The following is a 15,375-nucleotide window of genomic DNA, read 5'->3' on the forward strand; positions in this document are numbered from 1 at the left end:
GATATTTGTGTATTTGCACACTGCTATATATTACCCTTGTAGATACCTCATAATGCTTGCTTCATGCTACAAGATGACTTAGTTGCACAGAAAATTTAGACGGAAAAGGCCTTTTTGCACTATCACCCTTGATAAATTGGGTCCCTTACATGGCTGCACCAGCTATCCAAGAGCATAGCTATCAGACTCATTAACCCCTTCAGGTGCTACGTGCACAATTGTGCATGTGAAGATAGTGCATCAATATCAAAAGCACCAATTAAAATTATGATATTGTTACAGTGAAGGGAAAGAAGGAGGTGCCATGAACTAGAGGAAGACGAAGACTGGCCATTGCCTGAATGCCATATACACCAGTTGTAAATATACATTATTTTACACTTGTGGGCCTGCTTTCTCCCTGCAACAATATTTAAAATGTGTCGCAAAGATCTTGAAACACTTCTGATAGGACCTATACTGCAAGTTTGAATAATAAGTGTAAAGTGCTTTAGTAAAATGAGTTCGAAGGTAGACGGCTGAATGTTTGCACCTCACAGTGTCAGTTTGTCCTCATGTAGCTGGTTCACTTCTTCAATTGCTTTCACAGTGTTTTACATCAGGTATATAGTATATGATGTGTCTAGATAGATGTTTTTCAAGTATGCTAGACATAAAACAGTCTATATTCTCATATCTGACGTTACCGTAAAACGTTTTCGCAAGGAGTCCACATTCTGTAAACTTAACAAAACCCACTGAACAATTGAAAATTCCCAGTTTATTCTGCAGCTGCGCAGTTTTCACGATTCTAATGGTACAAGAAATGTTAAAAAACTATATTTTCAATGGACAGAATTATTTGGCACCCAAAGGGGCTAAAATTAATTGAATTCTGGGGTTTTTTAAGTGTCAAAACCATGATGTGATTATGAGGTACCACATAATGGGGGACATCAGATTGACTTTGCCCACTTGGGGTTACTTAACATGCACCTTAATCTGATTATACAAGTAGTTTCGCATTTCACATGGCAGCTGCCTATGCAGTTGCCACGTCCAGCACCGAACCCACGACCTCAAGCTCAGGAGGGCAATGCCATAGCCACAGAGCTACCGCAGCAAGTACAGCCATAAGTGTCGCAGTCATGCACTGCGACAGTGGCGCGGTGCATCTCTTCATGAAGACAGCACGCGAATGAGTAGTCACTTACCGGGCACAGCGGCAGACTGGGAAGCAGCTTCGAGCCTGAGCAGCGTGGTGGTTGGAGCAGGGGGTGGTGGGGCCAAGTTGGGCGTGGTGGCCGCCAGAAGGCCCGCATCCCCTGGGTGGCTGGCATAGCCTGTGGCCTCCGCTTCTTGGAGGGACGCCAGTGTGGCAGTCAGCTCCACTAGCTGCTCGTGTGTGAATGACTCCATGACTGCAGCAGTGTGTGGCAGCAGAACAATGTCTGAGAGAGATGACACTTGCAGATGTACAATCGCAGTCAAAAATACGTGGCCAATGGCTCCGGGCCCAGGAACGGTCGCGGGGCCACACCCCGGCGCTGCCATCTCCATCGGGCGCCTGCTTTGAGGGTGCACCGAGTGAAGCCAATCTTCGCCCTCACTCTCGTGCGGCCAAGTCACATGCTTGATAAATTTCAAGTGCGGCGTTCGGCTGTTTTGCAGCTGACGGTAAGTTGGAAAGAGGGTTTGTCAGTGCGCGCTTGCCTTCCTCCTAAGGCCAGCCCGTGTTCGGCCATTCGGCTAAGCACACGGAACTTATGCCTGGCAGTGCCCGATTCGGTTTCACGTTTGATGTTTACGTGCGCCTTGTGCCCGTGTATGCCGCACTTCCGTGCTTGGCGTTTGAACAGACGGCGCACGTGCATGCAGGCTCTCAACAAAAGATGCCATGGCAAGGCATTGGTGCATAGGAGCAGCAAGCAAAGAGCCACCACTTTGTTCGTTTCAACACCCGTCCTGACTAATATTCCATTCTCGTTTAAGGCGAAAGCATTACTAGGCTCACATTGCAGAAACTGCCCCTGCCAGTCGTGCCCGGAAGCCGTCCGCCACTACCGTGCAAAGAACTACAGCAGCACGCAAACGAAGCAAAATGGAAGCGCCCTCCTGTGCACTGACCATCAGCTGTGAAACAGCCGAATGCCGTACTTGAAATTTATCAAGCGCGTGGCTTGGCTGCACGAGAGTGAGGGCGAAAATTGGCATCACTCGGTGCACCCTCAAAGCAGGCACCCGATGGAGATGACAGCGTCGCAACGTGGCCCCGCAGCCGCTCCTGCGCCCAGAGCCGTGGGCCGCGAATTTTGATTGTCACTGTACATGTCACTGTACAAGAGTCGGCAAAGACCAAGCAGTGGCACTATATACTGCGTTACCTCTCAACCAGCTAGCAGCTTGAACAGCACAGCCTGCTGTTGGTCATTAAAGTGCCTTAACTGTCAACTCTGTATTGTTGCTTTTCTATCATTTTCCAGGTTACGTTTTCACATGCTTGCACCACAACCGGTCTTGCTCACAATCACTTCTACTACTGCCAGACCCAGCCTGCAAGACCACCTACTAGAGCACTGCACAAGCCTAGGCCAGGCCAGGTAAAGCAATTTTTGATGGGCCAGCGGGGCTTAAAACCACGAACCCGGGACCGTTCACTGATGAGCCTGTAGGTCGAATTTTTGAACACATGCAGCCACTTTGCCTAGAATTGAGCTATACTGTGCAAAGCTAAAGTGACAAGTTGGGAAAACTGGCTGTTACTTACTTTAGCAAACAAAATAAAAAAAAGTGTGGTAATTCTCTTTTGTTTGATTTCCTTGTGTAAGAAGCTTTCTTATTATTGTTGCCTTGTTGCTAAAGAAACAAGCTTTCTTCTGGTGAAGGAGAAAAGTTATACTGCAAGACACTCATGATACAGGCTCGCTGTTTGCACGTTTTGCGACTGCACTAATTTATCGCTCAATAAATTTATTTTATTCTAAATGTGTCATTGCATCGATGCTTAATTGCATCAATGCATGCGTAGAAGCTTAATTAATTAAATTCTAAGGTATTATGTGCCAAAACCACGATATGTCTATGAGGCACACCGTGGTAGGAGACTCCGGATTAATTTTGACCACCTGGGGATCTATGAGGTGCCCCAATGGACGGGACACAGGGTTTTGCATTTCGCCCCCATAGAAATGCAGCTGCCATTGCCAAGATTTGATGCCGCCACCTCGTGCTTAGCAGCGCCAGAGCATAGCAACTAAGCCACCACAGCAGGTGGTGGCTTAGTTGCAAAGTATAATGCTTTATGGTCCCCGCAGTATGAACAGATAGCTTCTGCCCTAACAGTATTCGCAATGCTCTTCATGAGCCTTAAGTTTATGCATGAGAATTATTTCATTGTAGGCTCAGATGGTTTGGCACGGCTGTGCATTTGCCCCCTTAATTTCTCTTCGCGCGTCAGTTAGAATATGAACATTTGAACATTCAATTGATTTCACACCTACTAAATTTTAAGCTTTATCTTGCTATAAGAACTATTTACAAGAGGTATTTTATAGCAATAGCAATTAGGACAATGAAGGGGAACTCGCACCACCGCCATCGTGCTTTCACAGTACCGACACGCAGGCGCAGCCCATGCATGGAGGGTTGCATTTAGCTGCAAAAGTGTCCAAGCCAAATCACCTTCACGCAGGGCATGAGACTGGGCTAGCTAGTGCTCCACTCTGTTCCAAGCTGCGTAACAAAATGAATCGCCCTCGCGCTCCGCTTAATCGACTCTTCCATAACCAGGGCCGTGTTCTCACTTCTACAGCTGTCATTAGCATTGTGCGCTCACACATTAGCGTTCCTAGTGAGAAGTTGTGTGCTTACCACACCTTGGGGCACACACTGGTCTGGGTGGAAGGAACAGTGAATGTAAAGTTAAATCTAGCACTGCAAAGTGCCAAAAGGTTTACTAGTTTTCCGCCCGTCCTATCTCATGCACCACTGAGGTGTGACCCCAGTAATGTTGTTGCAAACATTCCTCACGCTAGAGCATAGTGACATGGCAGGAACCGCTCCTGTTCCTGCTATGCAACAGCAGTAGTCTCGCATGCTGCATAGCACCATGTTGCCACCGTGTACCATTAGAACAGCGAGCAAGGAGCTACAGCACAATGCTAAACCTAATTATCACTGTCGATGCTTCGCCTTCTGATGAAACTGTAAAATATTTTACTAGTGCGCATAATTCTTGGGGTTTACAACATGCAATGTGCACAAGAGTTCCGTATACTTGTGCACACCGAAATGCCTTGCCAGAAATTTCTTAACCCATACTTTGCCTCTGTTGGCCTTTTCAGGTTAGCTTGTAGGAAACATGCTTCGTAGGAAACAGCTGTTCGCATTGTTTTATTGTGACTGCATGTAGTTTTATTGTAATATCTCACACCGACAAGGCAACGACAGCTTTAAGGCATTTATAGAGCAAGTTCTTCCAGTTGGCCGGGGCAGGACTTGTTCATATAGTCGCAGGCCCTGGCCGGGCCTCATCATGCAGGCACAAGCCGGGCTCGGGCTTGGAGCCATGGGCCCGAGCCAGGCCTGGGACGAAAAACTTTGCCCATGCAGTGCTCTAGATTATGCTGCCTTGTTTTAGCACACATACTTATTTCTATTTTTTGGGTACTAACTTCCACATTCACTCTGCAACTGTGATCACCTTATAATCAAATTATTATAATAGGTGAAAAGTAAATTACCAGCAGCAATCTGCTTGGCTACATAAGGGTCTCTGTCTAATGGTTTTTCATGTTTTGAATAAACTCTGTTTGCTTAAACATTTGCATTGAATATAGTGACATGTATTCGGAGAAATAGAATATTTTAGGAGCATGCTGAAAGTGAAGGCCACAACTCACTTGTCTTGACAGGCTCATCGTAGTATTCCGATGACACTCTTGATTGGTCATCATCAACCTCGTATTCGGGCCGTAGGACTTCCTGCTGCAGAATAAAAATCACAAGAGCATTATTCTTAGGCAGTATGTAACTGCTGTATGATGTTGCACTACCACTTTATGGAGCATGCATACCATAGTGCTAAGGATACCCAGATGCTAATCAGAGGAAACATTTCAATACACATCTCAGTGAATGCTGGAAGAGCTGCAACAAGCATTCACACATTCAAACACAAACTTCGGTTTCCCATCACTGCTTTAAAACGTAAACACGCGTTTTGCTTTAGGTAGATGTCAGCTACAGTTCAGTCAACCAGATATTTAGTGACTTAGGATCGTGTGTTCTGCCGATTAATATGTTTTCCCTTCCCCCCTCCCCCCCTCGAAACGATGGAACGAGTTTCTACGGTATACAGTAGAGGTGGTGCCACCTGTCGGTAAGAAACAATACTACTGCGTGACACCCAAAGCTCAGCATAGTGACATGTATGTACATTTGACCGAAATAACTTCGGGCGCACTTGGAATAACAAGGGAAGGCCTCAAAAATGTAGCAGGAGTAAGATTTTATTTGTATGAGCCGATCACAAATCTATTCCGTTCTTATTAAAGAACACTAGGGGCAATTGAGTATTACTTAGTTCAAGCTAAAATAAGTATGCAAAGATGTCCAAAGCACAACTTTTACTAAGAATAAAGCTTTCACAAGCGAGAAAGTTACGTAAATGCAGAAGCGATTGGCACAGTCGCTAAGTAAATACAACCAGCTTGCATGATATAACTTTAAATTTCGTAACTGATAAATAAACCTGATAATTAAAATTATAAAATGTTTCATTTCAACACAAAATAGATGCATCTTCTTCAATATTAAAGAATTTTCCTGCAACACAGCTAATTTAAAAAAGGAAATCAAGATTAAAGTAAGAAATTTAGATTAATTCAATGTTTGCTTTCATCACCATCAGCCTATATTTATGACCACAGCAGGATGAAAGCCTCTCCCAGCTATCTCCAATTACCCCTGTCTTGTGCTAGCCGATTCCAACTTGCACCAGCAAATTTCCTAAATTCACCACCTCACCTAATTTTATGCTGTCCTTGACTGCACTTCCCTTAGCACTAATTCTGTAACTGTAATGGTCCACCTGTTCATCTGTCCTTTGCATTACATGACCTGCTCAGCTTCATTCTTTTTTCTCTTAATGTGAACTAGAATATTGGCTATCCCTGTTTGGTCTCTGATCCACACCGCTCTCCTGTCTCTTAACCCTACGCCTAATATTCTTCCTTCCATCGTTCTTTGTGCAGTCCTCAGCTTGTTCTCAAGCTTCTTTCTTAACCTCCAAGTTTCTGCCCCATTTGTTAGCACCAGTACAAATGCAATGACTGTACACTTTCTTTTTTTTTTTTGAATGGCACTGATAAGTTCCAATTCAGGATTTGGTAATGCCCACCGTGTACTCTCCAACCCATTTTTATTCTTCTGTGAATTTCCTTCTCATGAGCTGTGAGTAATTGACCTAGATAAACATATTGCTGCACAGGCTGTAGTTTGCTTTAGTTTCCCTTTAATAACAGCGATATCAAACACTTTGCTTAAAAGGTGTTGCTGAGGACAAAGGACAACCGCTGAGGACAAAGTATGGGGCAAGTGGAAAGCCAAGATAAGTGTACTGGAGAGAAGCACAGTGAAACTCCGCTCAAAAAAGCAAGAGGAATTGGTTCTGGGGTGTCTGTTGCAGAAATATTCCTAACGAGACACTAACCTTTATCTCTGGAATGGTGGTGTGGTTTTGTGGAGGTGACGAGTGGCCCTCAGGCTCTGGAGTCCAGGTGCTGATACCCGTTTCAGGGCTGTAAGGGTACACCTAGCCGCAACAACAAAAATAATAAAGCACTGTTTAGTACACACGCACACAGGACTGTGACAACAGTGTATGGGTCATTAGGTAGCCACAAAATAATCATATGTGGCCACATGTAAGGCTATGTGCTAATTAAGTTATCTACAACTATGCATAACACAACTTGCATAAAAACGAGAGAAAAAAAAATATACATATACCAAAAATTAAGACATGCTGTGAGCCTGGCATACTGTATATTGCCATATGGTTCACTATTCCTGCAATAAATGTGGAGTGCTTCTATTCCAAAATACAAAAACAACACTTCGAAACAAATGAATGAATTCTTGGATTTTGTGTGCCAAAACTACGATTTCATTATGAAGGACGTCGTAGTAGGGAACTCCGGATTAATTTTGGCCACCAGGGGATCTATAATGTGCCCCCAATGCGCAGAAAACGGCCATTTTTGCATTTCGTCCACATCGAAATGCGACCACCGCTGCCAGGATTTGATCCTGCGACTTCATGCTTAGCAGTGCAGCACCATAGCCGCTAAGCCATTGTGGCAGGTCAAAATTTGGAAATGTAGCCCTCTTTAGACAAGTAACAATTGGGTATTTTATGTGCTTACCAGCTTCTGAACTCGCACCTCATTCTGAAGCCTGTTGGGTTTTCAGACTATGAACCCTCTCAAACTCCATTTTCAAGGACTTAAGAAATTCATCTAATCTTAAAAAGGAGAAGAAAATTAACTGAGGGGTCCGATATTTTATTTTTTTTATCGTATCATGAGAAGCCAACAAACAAAGACAATAAGGACAACATAGGGGAAATTACTTGTACTTAATAACTGAATTAAACAAATGATAAATTAATGGCAATGAAAGTGGATGAAGAAAGCAACTTGCCACAGGTGGGGGAACGATCTCACGTCTTTGCATCACACATGATGCATTACGTTGCTGCTTATCTCATTTTGAAAAAGAAATCTCATTTTCAATTTCAGTGGTGCTCTCTTAAAGCGCAAGAAGTAACACACCTCTCCAGAGAGTCTATTTCATTCACTTCCTCTGGCACAGCTTGTTGCTGAGACACGAAGTCTCGCAACTTTCCAAAACAAGGTGTGAGTGGATGAGAATATATGTTGAGTAAGTGCCAGCAAGTTTGAATGGGCATGAGTATGAACTCGAGTGGGTGCCGGTTAACATGAGTACAAGCGATAGCCAGTGATGGGGATTTTGAGTGAACACGATGTCGGCGAGTTTGAGCAGGCACGAGTATGTACGTGAAGGAGCGCCGGTGAGTGAAAGTGGATGTGAGTACAAGCATGCGTGGATGCCGGTAAGTGTGAATGCAAGTGACTACTAATGCAAGTGAGTGTTAGTGAGTAGGAACGTGAGTGAACATGAGTGTGAGCGAGCAGGCAGTCAGCGAAAATGTAGGTGAGTGAGTACGAGTAAATATCAACTTACAAATCACATGCTATAGAAAGAGAAAAAAAATGCCACAAGGGACCCATAAAAAGAAAAACGAGACATAACGCAAGTTGTTGGTTCACTTTTCCTTCATGTCCAGGTGTTTTCTTTTTCATAGCATTATGTACCAATGTGCAGCAGTGCCAAAATCACGGTCTGATTATGAGGCACACTATAGTGGGGGACTCCAGATTAATTTTGTCCACCTGGGGTTCTCTGACGTGTACCTAAATCTTAAGCACAAAAGCATCTTTTGCATTTTGCCCCTACTAAAAAATGCGGCCACCGCGGCCGACATCTCACCCGCGACCTCGAGCTAAGTAGCGCAACACCATAGCCACTGGAACACTGTGGCAGGCCTCATTCTGTGTGGCACATCTACCAGCAGCAAGTGCACTTACCGAATCGTAAGCCTTGAGCTTTTTCTTTCTGCAGGGAAGCTCACTGCCAGATTTCAGGTCAAGCTCCCAGTAGGAACCCTGTACAGAAAACAATAACACCGCAGAAATGTACACCAAAGGCTGAAGAATCAAAATGCTCTTGATACACGAATGTCATCAAGCCAGTGCAGTAGGCACAGCATAAAGTGGCGTGCACAGCTCATTTCATACACCAGGCATCCTCAATCTGTATCGTTACTTGTTAAACTTGTTAAACCACACCAGAAGAAATTGTTCTGAGAGCACTTTTTTTCCCCACGCCAACTACACTGTGCCAAGCCTGCCTGGTATGCTCTGCGCTGCCGTTTCTTTACACAGTAGTGCCCTTTGTTAATTAGGTCCGATCTAGCTAAATCAAGGATTTGGATCAGTTTAGAAATAGGGCTTGAGAAGTTGGCAGGATCAGACAAGAAATGAGTATCCTGAAATTGTAACATCGAAATTCCCTTCCCTTTACTTGGGAAAATAACCAAGCCACCTCCTCCTACGCTAGATTTAACCTAATTAATGAAGAGAACTACTGTGTTCTGAAACGATAGCAAGGAGCATACCAAGCAGGCTTGGTACAGTGCGACTGCACTTAATATGGGAAATAACTGCACTAAGAACAGCTTTTTGCAGTGTGGTTTAAAAGCTCTTAAATTGTAAAGCAGGAACAACCACTATACTGGTGGTGTCACCTAGTGTCAACCTCTGTAAATGCTGCCAAACGACCTCTCCAGCCCTAGATATTACCCAAGTGCTCGAGGGCTGCAGAAGCTAACTACACAATCAGCCACAAATATTTCATATGTGAAAAGAACAAGCACAGGCTGCTGAACTTTTTCCTGCCTATGTTAGTACAACACATTAGCCAGGCATACAAGCATGCCCTTTGGTATGCAAATAAAGACAACCAGTCTCACTGTGAGGCACTGGCATAGCCAGAAGTGCGGGGAGGGAGGCGTCGAAACCCTCACCCCTTAGAAATTTTCTGATGCACTCCCCCCCCCTTTCTTTTTCGTCCTTTCTCTTTCTCTTGTCTCTGATTTTCATTATGTTAATAAACTTAAGGAGAGCTTGCTGTTAGGCTAGTTTGTACACATTAGTAAGAATGAAAACGAAAAAAAAGAAACAGGACAAGAAAAAAAGGCTACAGAATGCTGATCTGCGCACAGCAAAATATATCAAAGAAGGGGGTGCTGGGCCAGGGAAGCTAAGAAACCACAACAACAAACAGGTGGAACAGCAGGTAGGTGAATGGCCTCGAAGTCCATGCAGAAACAGAAATACAGGGGCCGCCGCACCGTTCAACAACCCGGTGAATGTTGAAGGGTGTCACAGTGACTAACGGAAAATAATTTTAAGACAGGTAGTGAGGTGATGGATACGAGGAGGGGGGGCGATATAAAAGGCGTCAAGAACGAAGTTGATAGATAATTGTGGACATAGGGAGTACGTCTCGTCACTGCCCGATCGCTCAACAGCAGACGGCCATGGCGAGTAACCTAGCAGAGGCTCCCCTACACTGTCGTAACATTTGTGCTGCTTAATTTCTGCACAGAGCCTATCCTAACTAAACGTCTCGGCAATTTTCAGAATAAACGGGTGTCAGGAGACATGACACGTTCAAATCTATTGGATCTATTGGCCCTTATTTTACTGCAAACTACAGATGCCGTAACTTTCTGAAACGCTTCTGAATAGGAAGCAGCTCTGCTTTGGACTGTCTGCCTCGTGAATACCCGAGTGTGATCAAATAACAATGTGCATCCCATAAAGACTACAATACCATGATAGCAACTTACTTCCAAACTTCTATTTAAAGGGCCCCTGAAACGGTTCGGACAAATTTTGTAGATGCGTAGGGTACAGCTAAAGTTAATAATTCGCACCACAATTTGTGTGAAACATCTCATATTAAGAGAGCTATGGACGATTACAAGTCACCGTCCTCCAAACTCCACCAGCTGCTTGGCGGTCGACCCCAAGCGAGAGTTATCGAAGCAGCGTGCGTTGCGAGCATTCTGTCGCCGCGCCGAATGGGTCTGGTATTCCGGTAACCACAGGCTAGCCGGGCGTTTCGACGGAACAGTGGCAGCATAAACTCAAGCTGATGAAAGAACTTTAGCGTAGACGTACGTGAGCTGCCTGATAGGTCTCCACGGTCCAGCCACCCGTTGGTGCAGAGCTTAACCAGCCAAACAAAGAGCTAATATTGCTCTAACCAAGTGTAGAACATCTTAAACATTTACAAAAACAATGTGTTAACAATTACACTCCTGCAAAAAATTTACACCAGCAGCAAAGAAGAATACACTTCATTACTGCTAGTGTGTGTGGTTGAGCTCTGTGCCGCCAGGTGGCTGCACCGTGCCGACCATTCCCATTTGTGCTTCTGCTCATCCCATGAACGACTTGGTCAAACGGCCAGGCCCTGTTACCCTGCACTTGCATTTACTCTAATACCGGACTCGCGAAACGCTATTGCGTTAGTAATCTTCCGGTGTAAAGTGACAGCCATAGACGCACAAATCCTGGCACCGATCGGATAGCGGCAGTCCGATGCACTGCAGCCAGTCCGCTCATCTGCTGCCTTGCAGAGGGACACGATGTCGCAGCTTGACATATTGCCACTCACTACGTTTGCAGTCCACAACGCAACAAAGTCGAATTATAGTGCTCGCAAAAGACTGAGACCGACTCTGACCGCGGAGCTCTCGTCAAAATGGAGCACGTTGTAACACAAGCAGACGACGCTTGCTGTGTGCCGGAAGTGCTTAAGTGTAGTGAGAAATTGTTCTTGTGCATTCTCTTTCTGTTACTTTCTTTTTATAGAAACAAATTAACTAACATTACAACTATTACAAACATCATTTGTTCACCATAAAGGTGGAAAAATTATTGATGACGCACCCTGGGCAGCCAATCGGATAGCTCGCCCTACTGATGTCAATTGGGTGATTGACGTCATATGGGTAGGGGCGGCTGGAAATTCCGCCAAGCAGTGCGCTGCAATCGGCAGCGACGTACATTTTTAGAACCTTATAATAAATTACATGCTTTACGCAGAGCACTTAGATGCATCAATGAATGATCACAAGGACCTACTCTAACAACTCAGCATGTTTGTACAAAATCGTCAAAATCGTTTCAGGGTCCCTTTAAACAAGTTGGACAGCAGAGCACTGAAAGTGAATGAAACATGAATGATATGATACTATTGAAGTCCTGGCGCAAAGCTTCATCCCTGTATTGTTAAATCTAGAGTAATATAACATGCCCGCAATGCCAAAAGTGTGACTGAGTGATAGGCGACTTCCAAAATAGTGCCCGACCTCTTCCGTACGTAAGCATGGCTGTACCATTTCTTGGAAGAATTGGAAAACAACATTTATCTCCCCTGTTACCTATGCTGCAACAAGTCTGGCCTGCAAACAAGAATACACGCGATAGTGTACGGCTTTGTTCTTGTCTGGTCCTGTTTTTTAATGCTGTTCGTTTTTCCAAGTCATGTCCCAGCAGGTCATCAACATACATTATATAAATGAATCCATTCGTAAACAAAATTTATTTTTATTAATATCATCATGTTTAGAAATAGCATAAAGATGACAGCATAATTTGATGCAAGGTGGCTGCACGCTTAGCAATGAAGAATTGGCGCAGGAACTCCTCTGGGAGTAGTGTAAGTATGCGTAATCATTGTGCCGCTTGCTCATCTCCATGCAGCCTGGTATCATTATCAATGTTATGAAACTTGATCTGACCAGTATAAAACTTATCAACCCTTATCAGTCGTTATCAACCTTATCAGGCTAGATCTGACCCTTATCAACCTTATCAGATTTGATCCAAGCCGTATAAACCATTTTCAGTCGGTATCAAACTTAATGCAATCGATCCAATCCTCATGAACCCTTACCTGTCCTTATCAACCTTATTGGACATGATCTGACCCTTATCAACCATTATCAGTGCTTATTAACATTATCAGAATTGATTCGACCATTATAAGCCCGTATCACTCTTAGCACCTTATACATCCATGTCAAACCACTATCAACCGTGTTGAGACCCATGTAAACCCTCATCACTCCTTATCAAGTCACTGACTGCTTATCTGTCAGTGTTGTGCAACGTGAAGCACATGAGTCCTCATAGAGCGGTGGCATTTCAGTCGGTGATGGGACGCTCCGACAGAAGGTGCATCCAGCGACCACCGAAACGTAATGGGGATGTGGCGTGTTTGGCATTACAAATTCACAAAATCAGAATTTTCCTGATGTCTGCAATGCACTAAGTCGGCTCTACATGGTGTTCTAGAAATGACTTCTATTCTACCATCACCAAATATTTCAACAAAGCCTCCACAGAAACAATGTTTTATACATTATTTCCTTTATAGTGATTCGTCTTGTATGACGGATGGGTTTCCTCATTGGGTAGGCATAGAAATGCTTACGCATTTAAAAATAAGCAGAGTGTTGTTTCAGCAGCTGAAAAACATGCGTCCTCGTCGTTAAAGCATTCTTGTCCGGGGAGTGCTAGGAGTTTGCGTACAACCTCTATCTGCCTGCCTCTCTCTCTCTCTCTCTCTCTCTCTCTCTCTCTCTCTCTCTCTCTCTCTCTCTGTGTGCGTGCGTGTGTGTGTGTGTGTGTGTGTGTGTGTGTGTGTGTGTGTGTGTGTGTGTGTGTGTGTGTGTGTGTGTTTTAACTAAATTTTTCAATGGGCCAAACGTATTTAGAAAGATGAGAAGCGCAACTTCGCAGTCATCTTTGGTTTACTTACCCAACAGTTTTCTGTTGGGCAAATAAACCTTGCAGAGAGCAATTAGATGAATGTGTTTTAAGTGAGTAGAGGGCCCCTAAACCTCTCTGAGCTCAAAGGTGAGCATGCAGTTTGCCTCTCACTTCACTATCCTACTTAAGGATGCTCTCTCCTCGCTACGTGCTTCTCTAAAGGCACGTGGACACTACGTCAGTAACAAATGTCACGCTGGCATTCTTTTATTGTGATAGCAATTATATGGACACTCCATGTGCACTTCTGTCATCGCTGTGAGGTCCCATGTGAAGTTCAAGAGCAAGAAAATCATTGCTACACAGCATGTGCTGCATGTGCGGGTTAAAGCGTGCGAGGGTGAGCCGGCAATCGCAGCTCAATCTCGCATACGAAAGGGAGGAAGCCCATCCTCTTTCCTTGCATGCAAGGCTCCGCGGGGAGAGTAGGGAGGGGGAGGGGCGCGATCTACTCCAGGTGGCCCGGGAGGGTACGTGCGGCCGCCCGGGTTACCGCATCTTGAAAGCCATCTGCGACGGGTACAGAGTTCGCGCTGTGCTGTGTTTTCAATGGGTAGTTCGCATTGATGCGAGAGGCAGCATGAAGGTCAAGTCGCTCACTGCCACTGCCATGTTTCCTCACACCAGCATTCTGACAGCGAGTTTCCACAGTCATCAAGTGAGATGTGTTCGTGTTTGCTTGTCCGCGCATGACACCATGCTTGTTAATTTACTTAGTATGCCTATGTTTACGAGTTTATACGCCCGACGAAACTACTGCCCTTACTTCGTATAGCTGTCCACTAATTTGCTATTGCAATCGATGCTTCCCCTTTCGGGTGAAGATGCAATTTTTTTCCTTGCTTGAAAACACTACCAACTTTTTTCTTATCAGGACTCCACTGCTTTTTGGCTACACACTGTTGCAGCCACACACGTGCTGTGCAAAACACACTAAACAAGACGAAATCAGTCGTTTGTGCTCAAAAGGCAAATGAGACGACAAGAAAGAGCGGGCATGCAACTACATGGCAGACGCATGCTAGAAAATGCATAGGAAGTGGTGTCATTCGTATATGGACCAATTGACAGGTTTTACCCCAAGATGCAAAGTAATTGTTCTCAAGCCTTTCCATGGGATAATTTTTTTTCATATATGAAGCAGCAGGTGATTGCATTGCATGATCATTATGAGAAGAACAAGTGGAGGATAACTATAAAATGATTTCTACTCAAATGCATTCTGCAACAGTGAATGCATGGCAAAATACAGTGAACTATGATAACAGCAGATATCAGCATAATTGCCGCAAGCAAAACTGACAGTTTCACTTGTCAAACTCAAGTTGCAATACAGCAGCTTCAACAAGAAAAGGAAAAAGAAAGAGTGCAGAGGCATGAAATAATGACACAAGACACTGTGACAACTGTGAAAAAAATGGATGGGAGCAGCAGAGCAACACAAGTAATTCAGTGAGAAACCAAAACAAGTTGCTAAAAAAAAAGGGAAAAAATATAAAAAATCCCTTCGCATTTCTTAAAATCCAATAATGTCCCCGGCATCATATATGAACCACAGGATGTGGGAAAAGGAATTTCTGGATCCCACGCACTATGGGAATAGGTTTAGGCAAAGCTTTTGTTTTGTATTTGCAAGAAACGGTGCTCTTTTTTTTTTTTAGGCAATTTACAAGATTGCGTGGCATGACACCAACTGCAACAGTTGCTTGATGACCATGGCTTGATGATGAAGGCATGACAATGATGGCAACAGAGTGACAGCGACAGGGCAATGACAGTGGCACGAAGCTTGCCTAGCAATTATGCTACTTCACCTCCTTCTCAGGAGCACCAAATTTTAATCTAGGACCCAAGCAGGACAGTAACACATGCGCAGGAGCTCTAGCTTTTATAAGCAAATTAT

The 15,375-nt window shown here is 44.4% G+C and overlaps 1 protein-coding gene across 1 annotated transcript in view; it reads right to left on the bottom strand.

Annotated features, from left to right (window-relative positions):
* LOC126540384 (uncharacterized) overlaps positions 1–15,375 on the bottom strand; it is a 72,738-nt gene that overhangs the window by 19,225 nt on the left and 38,138 nt on the right. Inside the window, exons 3-6 of the mRNA XM_050187183.3 lie at positions 8,652–8,729; positions 6,692–6,793; positions 4,881–4,965; positions 1,194–1,400 (exon numbers count right to left, since the gene is read on the bottom strand). Of these exons, the coding sequence (XP_050043140.1) occupies positions 1,194–1,400; positions 4,881–4,965; positions 6,692–6,793; positions 8,652–8,729 (472 nt within the window). The remainder of the gene's footprint in view (positions 1–1,193; positions 1,401–4,880; positions 4,966–6,691; positions 6,794–8,651; positions 8,730–15,375) is intronic.

The sequence above is a fragment of the Dermacentor andersoni genome, chromosome 2 (assembly GCF_023375885.2).
Source record: "Dermacentor andersoni chromosome 2, qqDerAnde1_hic_scaffold, whole genome shotgun sequence".
Classification (NCBI taxonomy): domain Eukaryota; kingdom Metazoa; phylum Arthropoda; class Arachnida; order Ixodida; family Ixodidae; genus Dermacentor; species Dermacentor andersoni.